The sequence below is a fragment of the Oncorhynchus keta genome, chromosome 20 (genome assembly GCF_023373465.1).
Source record: "Oncorhynchus keta strain PuntledgeMale-10-30-2019 chromosome 20, Oket_V2, whole genome shotgun sequence".
Classification (NCBI taxonomy): domain Eukaryota; kingdom Metazoa; phylum Chordata; class Actinopteri; order Salmoniformes; family Salmonidae; genus Oncorhynchus; species Oncorhynchus keta.
Window position 1 is genome coordinate 7,990,823 of NC_068440.1, and position 16,665 is coordinate 8,007,487.

Here is a 16,665-nt window from a genome sequence, read left to right on the forward strand (position 1 = left end):
GAACAAAGCCTACAAGTTAACAATGTAAATATTTATGAACAATATTTGTTTCATTCTGCTTGTACATGTTGACTGAATAACCCTGAGGCATGGGATAGTCTGTTATTATTCTCACACTGGGTCACGAGATTTCTGACAGCCATGTGATGTGATACCCAACACAGTTATTTCGTTTCAGTCCCACTGGCTCTTACAAATTCTGCTTGAGAACAAGATACGGGAGTCAATTTATTCAGCATATATCTATAAACCTTATTGTCGAACTGGCCTATGTTACAACTTCATCCATTTAAACAAATATTAGATGGGAGGAATGGGTCGCACGAAAGCGCATCTAAATGGATGGATCGGTATCGCGTTCGGTGACGGACGCGTGATGCGTTGCTTTGGTACACGGGTAGCCGCAGCAGCATACATCAGCTGATCACTCTCAAGGTCGACTTCGCAGAGCATCATGGGGAGGACACTGAATCCACTGGTTCTACCCGGGGACCGCTACATCCCCAACAACTAAAACAACGCTGGTTCACCATCACCACCATAATAGGAGAATCACGCCTTTGCCCATGACGCCATAGCTGTCACGAGATGCGGATGCAAAATAGCGAGTCACGGATAAATCAGAAAGGAGGTTGGTTACGCAGAGAGCATCTCGTTTTTCATAGGTTGATGGAAGCTGGGCTATTGTCGAAAGGGGAACGTGCGGATTGTCGCGCATCCACCCCACGAACCTGAGCTATAGGAAACGAAAAACGTAGACATTTTCAAGAGGCTGTTTTTACAGTACCGCATTTGTGCCAGTGGAATCGTTAAGGGTGAGAGAGGAATAGCACGTCTGGTCACGACAGGTGAATTGCGCAAATTGCTTGATTTATGCTATTATATAACATATGTAGGGCATTTCTGACAAATCGTCCTTATGAAGGATTGATAGTTGGTCAAGTGTAGTGCTTGTTTGCCGGTTAAGAAGGCACCCGGCATCGTGTGGTAATGGTTCCATTTGACGTCTCTTTTTTGCATTTCATTAGAGTAGTGATTTTTTAAGCGAAGTATATTGTTTGCTGCTATCGGATTCATTATTGTCTTTTACGCATTGTAACAATGTAGCCTAACAACTGGACATAAAATAAACTAATTGAATGGAATCGTAAACGATTGAATACATTGCTATCTATGCAGATGTTATAAAGTAAGCTAGTCTGATATGAAATGATAAAACAATGTTATTTTAGGGCTACTTGAGATAAATTCGTAAAAGCAGCAGGGCTACGTTGTTTTTCTACTTGTGATCAGTTTCAGCACCAAGGACAGCGACGAACCAGTTCCTTATTTTTTGAGGCTGCAGCTTTGAAGACTGGGCGGTTCCGCAAGCCTTTTCTACCTGAAGATCTTTTCTCTTGTCCTCCTGTCCTGTTTGTCAACTTCTTATCAAGAGCTGCTTTTTGTTATTGAATATCGCACTGAAGATGGTGGAGGAAGAGGTAGGTGCTGCTACCTAATATAATACTGTGGACATAGTAGTAGCCTATGCTGCTGTTATTATATGCTGACCATGCACTACTCAGTTATACTATACTTTGACCATACAATGTGTGACCCCTCAAAAGGTCCCTTAACCTTTTTATGAGTACAATCCTCCAAATTATTTCCAATTCTGTTGCATGCAGTCAGAATGTCATGTGACTGTTCAAAACCCACTTCATAGTGGTGGGTGTTGTACTGTCTGATGCTGTATATCAGTGAGTCATCCTCATGTTCTATGCTGAGTTTCCATGAGCGAACCAGTGATATAATTGGACAGTTTACTGTTCTATGAATTATAGGGTCCAGAAATAGCCTTTTTTTGTTTTGTTATGCCTTTCCTATAATGCAGATATGATGTCATTTTATTCAGTTGCGAGAGAGAGAGAGAGAGAGAGAGAGAGAGAGAGAGAGAGAGAGAGAGAGAGAGAGAGAGAGAGAGAGAGAGAGAGAGAGAGAGAGAGAGAGAGAGAGAGAGAGAGAGAGAGAGAGAGAGAGAGAGAGAGAGAGAGAGAGAGAGAGAGAGAGAGAGAGTTATTTCCCCTCCAACAATGCATTGGTGCAAGGAGCAGCAATGCCATGTTTTATCGCTCTGTGTTTTTGGTCTATTTTAGTGCCAATTTAACTGTCACCTCCAGGCAGTTGTTATGACAATGATGAAGAGACAGATTCTCTTGGATAAAGGGGGCTATGGAAGAAGCCATGTGTGCATTCTTAGAAACAGGGAGGGTGAAAGAGATGCAGTCTGGGAGGGGGCTGTGGAAGAAGTAGTGTTTTATATCATTAGACAGAAAGGGTGGGGAATAAAAAGAGGCACAGAGAGATGAAGCCCTGAGACAGAATCAGAGTGTTCAGCTCACTCAGATCAGATGGATAAGTTCCACTTCTGTGACTCTGAAAAGGACTACAACCCTGTAGCATGCTTATTTCTATCTGAGTGTTTGCAAACAACCCTATTTCTAGGCTACTAGCACAGAGTTGCATTGTAAACATAACTGAGGTATGACGGTGTGTAATCGTGGAATGAACACCCAGCATTTGAAGAGCTCTTTTACCACAGTCTTATTTTAAAAGTCTCTCAACTCTAATCTTATTTCATGACGTGGGTGTTCTTTTCAAATGACGCATTCAATATTGATCAAATTATTATACTAACGAAGATCATTTTACAGATTAGTTCACTGTTTTGAATGCATCTCATGGCTGCTTGTTTCTACTGAGTGATTGTGACTTGACAGGCAGCGAGGGGGATTAGGGTAAGAGAAGAAGAGAGATGGGGAGTGGTGAAAGGTGCACTTCAGTATATAAACAGAGTGATAGGGGGAGGGAAGAGAGGGAGGGCGGGTATGGTGGGGGCTATAGTGTATTGCTCCTGTTTGTTTAGAGTGTGTTAAAATACCACAGACTCTCCTAGTGTACGTTTTGTGGACACGCGCTTTGTCTTGTGATACATCCCAGCCTACTTCAGTTCCTGTTTTTCATTGCGATGTTCGTTATAGATTTGTATGGCTTTTGTGAAAACAGTTCCACTATTTAATGGAGCCACCATCACTTTGCGAGACCTTCCCATCAAAACAGAGAGATACAAACATAGCAAATATATACCATTCAAATAGGTTTGGAAATCTGACAAATGGTGATTAGGAGAAGAGATGGAAAGGCAGTGTTTAGTGGACCAGAATTGCATCATTCAACTATAGTTAGATGTAAGGTGATGTAAAGATCAAATAAATTATACTGATGCCAAGAACATTTGATCAGGTATGAAGGGAAGACAAAGGGCTGTGAGAAATAGGTTTAACTCGGGACACATGAAAGGTAGGGTATATACGAAGAGTACAGGGCAGCAGAAGACGAACAGCAGAGGGACTAATAATTTTAGAGATGGGAAACGGGCCAATAAACCGGGGGTAGAGTTTGTGGGATTCCACCCAGAGGGGCAGATCCTGGGTGGATAGCCATACCTTCTGCCAGAGACGATACCAAGGAGCCAGGGTCCGATGACGACAGCTACGGACAAACATCTGGGCAGAAGGTGCGCCGAGCTCTTCCTCCTGCTCGGAGAAGAGCGGGGGCTGCTACCACAGTGAACATTCAAAGGGCGATCAGCCCGTGGCAGATCAGGCAAGGGTGATGAGTGTGTATTCCTCCCACACAAGCTTCTGGCTCCAGGTGTTGGGGTTGGCAGAGATCAGGCAGCGTAGAGTTGTCTCAAGGTTCTAGTTGGCTCGCTCCGACTGCCCATTGAACCCAGAGGACAGCCTGGCCGACGACCCAATGAGGGTGCAGAACGCCTTCCAGAACCGGGACGAGAACTGGAATACGTGCTGCACCATGAGCAGGGCCGTCTCCTTGGCCAAGGGTAGTTTGGGGAGAGAAATGAAGTGGGCAGCCTTGGAAAACCGGTCACCCACTGTCAGGATGGTTGTGTTGCCCTCAGACGGGGGGAGACCCGTGACGAAATCCAGGGATATGTGGGACCAGGGACGGTGAGGGACAGGCAAAGGTTGGAGTAGGCCAGCCGTAGCTTGCCAAGGAGTCTTGTTCTGAGCACACACAGTGCAAGTGGCAACGAATGCGCAGAGGTCAGGAACAATAGTGGGCCACCAAAAGCGTCATCGCACAAACACCAAGGTTCACCGGGAGCCTGGGTGGCAGGCAAGCCAGGAGGAATGGGCCCACTCCAGGACCGCGGAGCAGACAATGTCAGGCACAAACATCCGGTTATCTGCCCCCCAGGGTTCAGCTGGGACCGCTGCGCCTCCCACACCTGTTTCCCGACACCCAAGCTGAGTGCCGTCGCCAGGCACTAGGTGGGAAGAATGGTCTCGGGCTCCAGGGTGGTAGCCGTAGGGTTATAGCGGCAAGACAGGGCATCTGGCCTGACGTTCTTGGACCCCGGCCGGTAGGAAAGGGAAAGGTTGAACCGGGTAAACAGCGGGGCCCATCTCGCCTGCCTGGAGTCGAGGCGCTTGGAGGTGCGGAGATACTCCAGGTTTTTGTGGTCGGTCCACACAATGAACGGATGCTCCACCCCTTGGAGCCAGTGCCTCCATTCCTCCAATGCCATCTTCACCGCGAGATGCTTCCGATTCCCCACATTGTAATTCCTCTCCGTGGCAGTGAGGCGGTGGGGGAAGAAGGCGCAGAAATACATCTTAAGGTCCATGGCACAACGTTGGGACAGAACCGCTCCCACTCCAAAATCCGAAGCGTCTGCCTCCACCACGAACTGACAGGAAGGGTTCGGATGAGGTTGGAGTAAGATCTTTCAGATACAGAGGCCCAACTGACTGAAATAATTTACCTATAGAAATCAGGGCATTAAAATCCCACAGGGAATTTAAGAAAGTTCTTTTTCAAACGTTAAGATCCAATCTGTTTGCGTTTTTAACTAATAAAAACATCACCATGTGAAGATATTTGTAAATAGTGTATATACCTGTCTGTATGTATGTATTATAGGTACAGTGCCTTGCGAAAGTATTCGGCCCCCTTGAACTTTGAGACCTTTTGCCACATTTCAGGCTTCAAACATAAAGATATAAAACTGTATTTTTTTGTGAGGAATCAACAACAAGTGGGACACAATCATGAAGTGGAACGACATTTATTGGATATTTCAAACTTTTTTAACAAATCAAAAACTGAAAAATTGGGCATGCAAAATTGTTCAGCCCCTTTACTTTCAGTGCAGCAAACTCTCTCCAGAAGTTCAGTGAGGATCTCTGAATGATCCAATGTTGACCTAAATGACTAATGATGATAAATACAATCCACCTGTGTGTAATCAAGTCTCCGTATAAATGCACCTGCACTGTGATAGTCTCAGAGGTCCGTTAAAAGCGCAGAGAGCATCATGAAGAACAAGGAACACACCAGGCAGGTCCGAGATACTATTGTGAAGAAGTGTAATGCCGGATTTGGATACAAAAAGATTTCCCAAGCTTTAAACATCCCAAGGAGCACTGTGCAAGCGATAATATTGAAATGGAAGGAGTATCAGACCACTGCAAAGAGTGGCAAGAAGAAAGCCATTTCTTAAAGATATCCATAAAAAGTGTTGTTTAAAGTTTGCCATAAGCCACCTGGGAGACACACCAAACATGTGGAAGAAGGTGCTCTGGTCAGATGAAACCAAAATTGAACTTTTTGGCAACAATGCAAAATGTTATGTTTGGCGTAAAAGCAACACAGCGCATCACCCTGAACACACCATCCCCACTGTCAAACATGGTGGTGGCAGCATCATGGTTTGGGCCTGCTTTTCTTCAGCAGGGACAGGGAAGATGGTTAAAATTGATGGGAAGATGGATGGAGCCAAAAACAGGACCATTCTGGAAGAAAACCTGATGGAGTCTGCAAAAGACCTGAGACTGGGACGGAGATTTGTCTTCCAACAAGACAATGATCCAAAACATAAAGCAAAATCTACAATGGAATGGTTCAAAAATTAACATAGCCAGGTGTGAGAATGGCCAAGTCAAAGTCCAGACCTGAATCCAATCGAGAATCTGTGGAAAGAACTGAAAACTGCTGTTCACAAATGCTCTCCATCCAACCTCACTGAGCTCGAGCTGTTTTGCAAGGAGGAATGGGAAAAAATGTCAGTCTCTCGATGTGCAAAACTGATAGAGACATACCCCAAGCGACTTACAGCTGTAATCACAGCAAAAGGTGGCGCTACAAAGAATTAACTTAAGGGGGCTGAATAATTTTGCACGCCCAATTTTTCAGTTTTTGATTTGTTAAAAAAGTTTGAAATATCCAATAAATGTCGTTCCACTTCATGATTGTGTCCCACTTGTTGTTGATTCTTCACAAAAAAATACAGTTTTATATCTTTATGTTTGAAGCCTGAAATGTGGCAAAAGGTCGCAAAGTTCAAGGGGGCCGAATACTTTCGCAAGGCACTGTACCTAGTTGTATTATTAGTTTTTGCAGTAGTTTGTATTAGTTGTAAGCCTATTAGTAGTTGTGCAACAACTTTTTGATGTTGTCAATATACATTTGTATTGTTGTTATTTCATGGTTATTATTATTAGACAATAGTTGACATATTATTCTTGCTACTAAGTATACATTTTTTTCTCCTTTTTTTTCATTTGGACACAAGAGATTTCATCCTGCAAAATATTGAATAAATAATGAAATATTCCGTGATGGTACAGGTCGAGAGAAGAATAAAGGTGGTTCAGGAAACATGTGTAAACTTGTCTGAGACTTCGGGAGGTTTAGGTTTTAACTCAGTGAGCTAATGATGTATGAAGTCATGTAGGCTGCAGATGACATGGGTTTGACACCCGGCCAGAGCCATTATAATAGCTTAACCTTTAACTGTATGATGTCATTTCCAGATAGTGCATTTACAACAGTATTAATGCCTCTGACAGAGTTTTAGTTTTACACTGTAGGGGCTCCTTGATCCGAATGTCATGTGCATAAACCCCTGATAACATACCCTATCCCCATTCTGTCTCTAACAGAAAAAGCAGGTGACAGGATACCTCCTTTTCTCCCTGGCCACTGCAGTCATTGGCTCGCTGCAGTTTGGCTACAACACAGGGGTCATTAATGCACCGGAACAGGTTTGTAGGTTTATTTTGTGTTTTCTTATAGCAGTGAAAGCATGTGTTGGGCTTTGGTTTTGTTAATCCGTACGTTATGTTTACGTCATGTTTAATCACTTTCCATCGTACCTGTGGATATTGCACTATTACACTGTTAAATCAAGAGATAGTGTCTTGATAACGCTTTACCTCTAATCATTCTCTCTCTCTCTCTCTCTCTCTCTCTCTCTCTCTCTCTCTCTCTCTCTCTCTCTCTCTCTCTCTCTCTCTCCCTCTGCTTTTCTCTCCCTCTCTCTTCCTCCCCCTGGCCTGTTTAGAAACTGCGGGCTTTCTTCAACAACACGTGGATGGAGAGGTATGGCGAGCCCATCAAACCAGGAACGTGCACCATTGTGTGGAGCTTTTCGGTGGCCGTCTTTAGCGTGGGCGGCATGGTGGGCTCCTTCAGCGTCGGAGTGATGGCAGACAGATTTGGGAGGTGAGGGGGTCACCCAGTATTCACCTATTTCACCCCGGTGCCATTTTTCACTGACTATCGTTTGTTTTCTAATGTTAACATTTCCGAACAGGGTAGCAAGTGCAGTTGTCAAAGCAAAAAGCGAAAAGCAAAAACGTTGACATGTAGATTAAAGACCACTGCACCTTCACACAATGTAATGTTATTTGAGTCGGGATACTTAGAATAGCATTGCTAGTGGATTGTCAGTCATCTGCACTGGTTTTAAAAGACACAACTATTTATCAGCTACCCACACAATGTCGATGGTACAACAATCAGCTGTCAATAAGGTTTATTAAAAGTATTGGGAATGTTGTCCTGAGGAGTGAATTTCGTCACTCTCTATTTCTGTATCTACCTCTGCTAAGCTGTCAGAACCAATGAGTCTCCAAGGAGTCACTGGAGTGTGATTGGAATCGCTGCAAAAAAATGTCCTTAAACTATTCCTCTGTTTCCTTCTCCCACTACTATCCTCTGCATCTCACTCTCCCTCCCTCTTAACCTCTATCTCTTAATCTACATGTTGTCTCTTAACCCTAAATCCGTGTGTGTGTGTGTGTGGTGTGTGTGTGTGTGTGTGTGTGTGTGTGTGCGTTTCTCGGGGTATTGGGATAAAGGAAATTGTCCATGTTCCTGGTCAACATCCTGGCTGTGATTGGAGGCCTCCTCATGGGTTTCTCCACCCTCTGCTCCTCGTACGAGATGGTCATCGCCGGACGCCTCGTCATCGGCCTCTTCTGCGGCCTCTTCACCGGCCTTACGCCCATGTACGTGGGGGAGCTGTCCCCCACCCCTCTACGGGGCGCTTTCGGCACCTTGCACCAGCTGGGCGTGGTTATTGGCATCCTCGTGGCTCAGGTCAGTCCTTGATGGCAGCCATCTTGATTTCTGCCCGTTAACTTAGGAATAGTCTTGTACATTACCATACCATCTGTTTACTTGTGATTCTGGGAATAAAGTCCCCATATATAGAATATTATGTTTTATGTGCGTATTGGGAGTATTCTTATATGCAGTGATGTAGTGGTAAAAGATTTGGTGGGTAAACGCTGATCGCCATTAGCGAAAATAAAGTTACGGACCCTATACTTTCAATGCATTTTGCTGCAAAAGGTGGGTAAAGGCTCCTGCTAAACTAAGTTTACTTGCGTTTACTCTCCACTACACCACTGCTTATATGATTAAGTTGTAACCGGCAGACATTCCCATTTCTGATCACGCACCCTTGCCTCTTAACATTGGAGTAATGTCTTTGTCGAATTATATGCTAATTATTGTAATTATTTAATGAGTGCTAAATTATTTTTTAATAGGCGACTACTTCTTGCTCTAAGAACACAATTAGTAATATTCCTCCCCTTCATTTTCTCCAGCACACTGTCATGAAACATTTTCCATTTGAATCCCTTTATAGAACTGCCTCATCCATTCCATACCACCAATGGATTATTGCATTGTTTAATACTATCAACTGTGGTGTATAACCCATCAGTGCTTCCCATCCCATCAACGTACAGTATATCCCATTGATGTTTGCATGTAAGCTGTGGTGCTGTGAATTACACATTCCTGGTAGTAAAGTTAATCCTATCTAAACCTCTCTGTGTTGTAGATCTTTGGCTTGGAGTCTCTGCTGGGGTCGGACAAGTTGTGGCCTCTGCTACTGGCTCTGACGGTCGTCCCGGCCCTGCTGCAGTGTATCCTGCTGCCCTTCTGTCCTGAGAGCCCTCGCTTCCTCCTCATCAACCAGAACAAGGAGGAGCTGGCCCGCAAAGGTGGGTGCTCCAAACCATAGAAACCATCAAATTGTTGAGGTTTGAGGGGCTTTGCACATTCTAGTAATTCTATTGCTATGCTCCAAATGCAATCATTTACTCTGGATGGTCAGGAAGATAAATGGAAGCGCTTCATTTAACACTCCTATTTTTTAGCTTGATACCTGGTATTGTGTCTATTTGAGGTGAAATAATGTAGTAAAATGTAGTAATTTGGCGAGTGGTACAAAGACGCTAACACCAACATGTCACAATAAAACATACACTCAATGGTCAGTCTATTAGATACACCACCCTGTTCATGAAAACTACATACTTTTGGTCATGCAGTGTCTGTTAAATACGATTGAATGTGAATTGTGCATGCCAAACATAGGCCTGTGGCATTAATGCCCTTCCTCTGACTGGGCATGAATTTAACGCATACAGTGACAGGCTTAGACAGACCAGGAGAGACGGAAGCTTGTTGAGCCAAGAAAAGAGTCCTTGACTGACGCACAGCATACGCCAACAGCAGGTTTTGAAATCGGTCCCGACAGTATTTCACACTGTCGGGGGTCACCTGAGTGCATCTCCTAAGCTCCTTTACACTGTTTTGTTTCAAACACACTGCTTTGGTGAATAAGATAATAAAAAAGGGAACATATGTTTTCGTCAGTCTTTTATGTGATGGGTACCGTAATGAAAGAACTGGCAGGACCATGGACAGCTACTGAACAAACAACTACAACGCAGGCCGGTTTTAGTGTTGGTGCTACTGGCTAGTCTGCTAGAAAATGTACTCAACTAGTGTTTTTAAAGGTCCAATGCAGTTCTTATCTCGTTATCAAATCATGTTTGTCTGTCAATTAAGTGTCTTACTGTGATTGTTTTAAATGAAACTGGTCAAAAATAAACAAATTAGCCTCTTGGCAAAGAGCAATTCTTTCAAGCAATAATTTTGCAAGGACTGTCTTGGAGTGGTCTGAGTACGGAAGAAAAAACTGAAAACGAGCTGTTATTGTCATCGAGGTTTGAAACTCTCTTATTGGTCTATTAACTCATTTACCGCCTGGTGATGTCACCAGGCAGGTCAAAACTCTATCCCACCAAAACAGTCTGAAATTTCAGGAGGTCTTTTCAAACAGCTCTTATGCTAAAAGGGCATTATTATAATTTCACAATTTAGGGGCCTCCTGAGTGGTGCTGTAGCCTAAGGCACCGCGTTGCAGTCATGAGGCGACACTACAGCCTCGGGTTCGATTCCTGGCTGTGTTACAGCCTTCCGTGAATGAGAGCCCCATAGAGCGGGGCAAAATTAGAGGGTTTGGCGGGGGGATTTCCTTGGCTCATTGCGCTCTAGTGACTCCTTGTGGTGGGCTGAGTGCCTGCAGGCTGACCTCAGTCGTCAGTTGAACATTGTTTCCTCCAACACATTGGTGCGACTTGTTTCCGGGTTAAGCGCGCAGTGTGTTAAGAACGCATGACTCGACTTGACCTTCACCTCTCCCAAGCCCGTTGGCGAGTTGCAGTGATGAGACAAGAACATAACTACCAATTGGGAGGAACGAGGGGGTTATAAACATAAATATGAATAATTTTCATAATGTCACAGTATTATTCCAACCTCATAGTGTGGAAATATGAATAAAACACAGGAAAATCACATTTTTGATCACGCCGGGCCTTTAAAGATGCTTTGCGCTACATTTCTTACTTCATTCCTCAAAGAAAAGGATATCTGTAGGATATCTTGTACAAAACAAAGAAAGTTTTATGCACCTAAAGTATTTCAATATTTTCTTTAACATATTGTCATTACCTAACGATTTTACAAATACATCCTCTCTTTTTACAACTTGTATGTCCTTCACATTAAAGTATAACTTATCTGCCTCTCTCACTCCGCCATTTTCTCCCCCCAGCCCTGGTGCGTCTGCGTGGCTCCGACGACGTGAGTAAAGACATGCAGGAGATGAAGGAGGAGAGTTCCAAGATGGCCATGGAGAAGAAGGTGACCATCCCTGAGCTGTTCCGCACCGCAGCCTATCGGCAGCCGCTCCTCATCGCCGTCATGCTCCACCTCTCCCAGCAGCTCTCCGGAATCAATGCTGTGAGTGAACTATGACTCCCAGGAGGCCACAGTGCAAACACATTCTAAATAGTTGAAAAGTCACCAAGGATATCTCAGAGGACAGCTTAACAATACAGGGTTGCATTCACTAGGCACGAAACTGATGAAAAAAGGCAGCGACTGGAAGGTACTATCTGAATGTATCCAATAATAAAAGATATGCTACGGTCTGCCATTATGAAGGCGACCCAGCCTATGCAAAGTTGAATAGTTGAATAACAGCTGCATTCAACATGCCTTATACTCTCAATCATTGCATGTTTGGGAGATTTGTTTGGATTATTCGATGGATTAAACATGATTTAATGGACGTACGTTTTACAGTATGATAAAAATACCACTTTGATGTGGCTTCCTATTCATAGATTGTAGCCTTGTTGCAGATCTAGTCAGCTTTCTATTCCGCAACAAGGCCTCCTTCACTCACGCCGCCAAACTTACCCTAGTAAAACTGACTATCCTACCGATCCTCGACCTCGGCGATGTCATCTACAAAATAGCTTCCAATACTCTACTCAGCAAACTGGATGCAGTTTATTACAGTGCCATCCGTTTTGTTACTAAAGCACCTTATACCACCCACCACTGCGACCTGTATGCTCTAGTCGGCTGGCCCTCGCTACATATTCGCCGCCAGACCCACTGGCTCCAGGTCATCTACAAGTCCATGCTAGGTAAAGCTCCACCTTATCTCAGTTCACTGGTCACGATGGCAACACCCACCCGTAGCACGCGCTCCAGCAAGTGTATCTCACTGATCATCCCTAAAGCCAACACCTCATTTGGCCGCCTTTCCTTCCAGTTCTCTGCTGCCTGTGACTGGAATGAATTGCAAAAATCGCTGGAGTTGGAGACTTTTATCTCCCTCACCAACTTCAAACATCTGCTATCTGAGCAGCTAACCGATCGCTGCAGCTGTACATAGTCCATCGGTAAATAGCCCACCCAATTTACCTACCTCATCCCCATACTGTTTTTATTTATTTACTTTTCTGCTCTTTTGCACACCAGTATCTCTACCTGCACATGACCATCTGATCATTTATCACTCCAGTGTTAATATGCAAAATTGTAATTATTCGCCTACCTCCTCATGCCTTTTGCACACAATGTATATAGACTCTTTTTTTCTTTTTTTTTCTACTGTGTTATTGACTTGTTTATTGTTTACTCCATGTGTAACTCTGTGTTGTTGTCTGTTCATACTGCTATGCTTTATCTTGGCCAGGTCGCAGTTGTAAATGAGAACTTGTTCTCAACTAGCCTACCTGGTTAAATAAAGGTGAAAAAAAAAATTAAGAACCTAATCTTATTCCACCAACCCTGTTCAGGTGTTCTACTATTCAACTGGTATCTTTGAGTCAGCCGGTGTCACCCAACCCATTTACGCCACTATTGGAGCAGGAGCTGTTAACACTGTCTTCACTGTGGTATCTGTAAGTAAAACATGCTGCATTTATTCTGTTTTTTGTGTTTCTGTGATGTATGTTTACGGTACGGTAACTCCATTCTCTGTCTTTGTCAGCTCTTCCTGGTCGAGAGGGCGGGACGAAGGACTTTGCATCTCGTCGGATTGGCCGGAATGGCCGTCAGTGCCCTGCTCATGACTATTGCCCTCCTGTTGGTGGGTGTCAGTTTCTATTGGTTGTCACTCAACATAACAGATATGTCATTAATACATACATTCATTTTCATTGCTATTATTGATGAATATCTCCGTCTCCCTCCCTCCTTCCCTCCCTCTCTCCTTCCCTCCTTCCCTCTCTTCCCTCCATCTTTCTTTCTTTATTCCTTCCCTCTCTCTCTCTCTCTCTCTGTCTCTCTCTGTTTGAGTAGAAGGGCTACTCGTCTCTGAGCTACCTGAGCATTGGGGCAGTGTTTCTGTTCGTGGCCATGTTTGAGATGGGGCCTGGTCCTATCCCATGGTTCATAGTGGCGGAGCTCTTCTCCCAGGGTCCGCGGCCTGCCGCCATAGCAGTGGCCGGCTGCTGCAACTGGACTGCCAACTTCCTGGTGGGAATCAGCTTCCCCAAACTGGAGGTGCGAGAGGTTTCTCTTGGTTTCCCATTAGGGACGAATCCTAACTTCCACTTAGGTCAAAAAATGTATTAATCATAAGCTGACTAATTAGGTTAATTACTGACTTCCACTGTTTTTCTATTTCTTTGTTTGTAATTCTGTAGGAGCTGTGTGGGCCTTACGTCTTTATCATCTTCATGATCTTACTGATCTTCTTCTTCATCTTCACCTTCATCAAAGTCCCAGAGACCAAGGGCAAGACCTTTGATGAGATCGCCCGTGAGTTTGGCGGGGCCACCCTGCCCCCTGCCACCTCTGTGGGAGCTCCTCCCACTAGTATCAGCGTAACACTTCCTGCCTCGCCAATAAAGGAGAAGGTTCCATTGGTGGAGGCGGCAGCAGCAGAGGATAGGTCCAACTCAACTGTACAGGAGAGCTTGTAGAATCCTGTGTTGGGTCAATGGTTAAAGGTCAAGGGTTGGGGGTCAGCTGGTTCAAAAACAGATCAAAGCTTAATTCTTTGGCAGTTCAGGTACATGGGGACAAGTGTTTGACGTGAAGGTAAATATACCGTTCGTGTACATGGAAAGCCAAAACACACATTTTTGGGTGGATACAGTAGCTAGAATGAATTAGTGTTATTTTTTCTAATTTCTTTCTGTCACGTGTAATATATTTCTCAGCCTATAGGTCAAAATGTGTATTTTAATTGTGTTGCCTTCTTTTCCTGAGGGCATCATCATTTAAACAGCTTTTAGTAAAGCCAAAGTGGGTCTAGTCAAAGCAAACAACCTCAATAGTGTTTCTGATAAACAGTAGTTTTAACAGTGAAACAGTAGATTAGGGTCAATTGCATTGGTTGGCTTTCATGGTTTTAGAAATAGCTTTTTTAAATAACCCAATAATCTCAGAATGATCATACTTGACAGTTAATTTCAACAGTTGTTGTATTTGAGAACAAAATAATATGCTTATACCCTACTCAACATAAGAATCCACTGCTAAAAATCACATTCAGATGGTTGCATAATAAAAGAGAGAGAGAGAGAGAGAGAGAGAGAGAGAGAGAGAGAAAGAGAAAGAGAGAGAGAGAGAAAGAGAGAGAGAGAGAGAGAGAGAGAGAGAGAGAGAGAGAGAGAGAGAGAGAGAGAGAGAGAGAGAGAGAGAGAGAGAGAGAGAGAGAGAGAGAGAAAGAAAGAAAGAAAGAAAGAAAGAAAGAAAGAAAGAGAGAGAGAGAGAGAGAGAGATGATACTTATTTCACTTTAACTTGCTTTAGGTGCACCTTATTAACGAAATAGAAATCAATTAAAATTCCAAGATTGCTAATATACTCTTCAAAAAGTGATTTATGGCAAATTAATCAACGTAAGGAATAATTAGAGAAATATTTCCCTGGGGGAGTAGAATTGCATTAACTACAGTGCCTTGCGAAAGTATTCGGCCCCCTTGAACTTTGCGACCTTTTGCCTTTTTTTTTGTGAAGAATCAACAACAAGTGGGACACAATCATGAAGTGGAACGACATTTATTGGATATTTCAAACTTTTTTAACAAATCAAAAACTGAAAAATTGGGTGTGCAAAATGATTCAGCCCCTTTACTTTCAGTGCAGCAAACTCTCCAGAAGTTCAGTGAGGATCTCTGAATGATCCAATGTTGACCTAAATGACTAATTATGATAAATACAATCCACCTGTGTGTAATCAAGTCTCCGTATGAATGCACCTGCACTGTAATAGTCTCAGAGGTCCGTTAAAAGCGCAGAGAGCATCATGAAGAACAAGGAACACACCAGGCAGGTCCGAGATACTGTTGTGAAGAAGTTTAAAGCTGGATTTGGATACAAAAACATTTCCCAAGCTTTAAACATCCCAAGGAGCACTGTGCAAGCGATAATATTGAAATGGAAGGAGTATCAGACCACTGCAAATCTACCAAGACTTGGCCGTCCCTCTAAACTTTCAGCTCATACAAGGAGAAGACTGATCAGAGATGCAGCCAAGAGGCCCATGATCACTCTGGATGAACTGCAGAGATCTACAGCTGAGGTGGGAGACTCTGTCCATAGGACAACAATCAGTCGTATATTGCACAAATCTGGCCTTTATGGAAGAGTGGCAAGAAGAAAGCCATTTCTTAAAGATATCCATAAAAAGTGTTGTTTAAAGTTTGCCACAAGCCACCTCGGAGACACACCAAACATGTGGAAGAAGGTGCCCTGGTCAGATGAAACCAAAATTTAACTTTTTGGCAACAATGCAAAACGTTATGTTTGGCGTAAAAGCAACACAGCTCATCACCCTGAACACACCATCCCCACTGTCAAACATGGTGGTGGCAGCATCATAGTTTGGCCCTGCTTTTCTTCAGCAGGGACAGGGAAGATGGTTAAAATTGATGGGAAGATGGATGGAGCCCAAAACAGGACCATTCTGGAAAAAAAACTGATGGAGTCTGCAAAAGACCTGAGACTGGGACGGAGATTTGTCTTCCAACAAGACAATGATCCAAAACATAAAGCAAAATCTACAATGGAATGGTTCAAAAATAAACATATCCAGGTGTTAGAATGGCCAAGTCAAAGTCCAGACCTGAATCCAATCGAGAATCTGTGGAAAGAACTGAAAACTGCTGTTCACAAATGCTCTCCATCCAACCTCACTGAGCTCGAGCTGTTTTGCAAGGAGGAATGGGAAAAAATGTCAGTCTCTCGATGTGCAAAACTGATAGAGACATACCCCAAGCGACTTACAGCTGTAATCGCAGCAAAAGGTGGCGCTACAAAGTATTAACTTAAGGGGGCTGAATAATTTTGCACGCCCAATTTTTCAGTTTTTGATTTGTTAAAAAAGTTTGAAATATCCAATAAATGTCGTTCCACTTCATGATTGTGTCCCACTTGTTGTTGATTCTTCACAAAAAAATACAGTTTTATATCTTTATGTTTGAAGCCTGAAATGTGGCAAATGGTCGCAAAGTTCAAGGGGGGCGAATACTTTCGCAAGGCACTGTATATTGTCTAAGGGGACAGATAGTTATTTTGGATATTAGATTATAATAGATTGTGATATGAGTCGCGATGTTATGAACTTGGATTCGATAAGAATCAACCATAGAGAGCAAAGGACTCCATCGGTTTTCTCTGTGGAATTGAGTGTAATTTTGAA

The 16,665-nt window shown here is 43.5% G+C and overlaps 1 protein-coding gene across 2 annotated transcripts; it reads left to right on the plus strand.

Annotated features, from left to right (window-relative positions):
- The first annotated feature begins 403 nt into the window (after positions 1 to 403).
- On the plus strand, positions 404 to 14,525 carry LOC118398944 (solute carrier family 2, facilitated glucose transporter member 1-like). 2 transcript variants are annotated; one of them, XM_052471992.1, is made up of 11 exons: positions 638 to 848; positions 1,294 to 1,481; positions 7,008 to 7,109; positions 7,409 to 7,569; positions 8,208 to 8,448; positions 9,203 to 9,365; positions 11,270 to 11,457; positions 12,810 to 12,914; positions 13,004 to 13,102; positions 13,315 to 13,518; positions 13,662 to 14,525. In XM_052471992.1, the coding sequence occupies exons 2-11, from the start codon at positions 1,467 to 1,469 to the stop codon at positions 13,938 to 13,940; spliced, it is 1,557 nt and encodes a 518-aa protein (XP_052327952.1). In that variant the 5' UTR covers positions 638 to 848; positions 1,294 to 1,466; the 3' UTR covers positions 13,941 to 14,525. The 2 variants fall into 2 exon arrangements, with proteins under 2 accessions (XP_052327953.1, XP_052327952.1); XM_052471993.1 differs by lacking the exons at positions 638 to 848; positions 1,294 to 1,481 and adding an exon at positions 404 to 631.
- Positions 14,526 to 16,665: the final 2,140 nt, after the last annotated feature.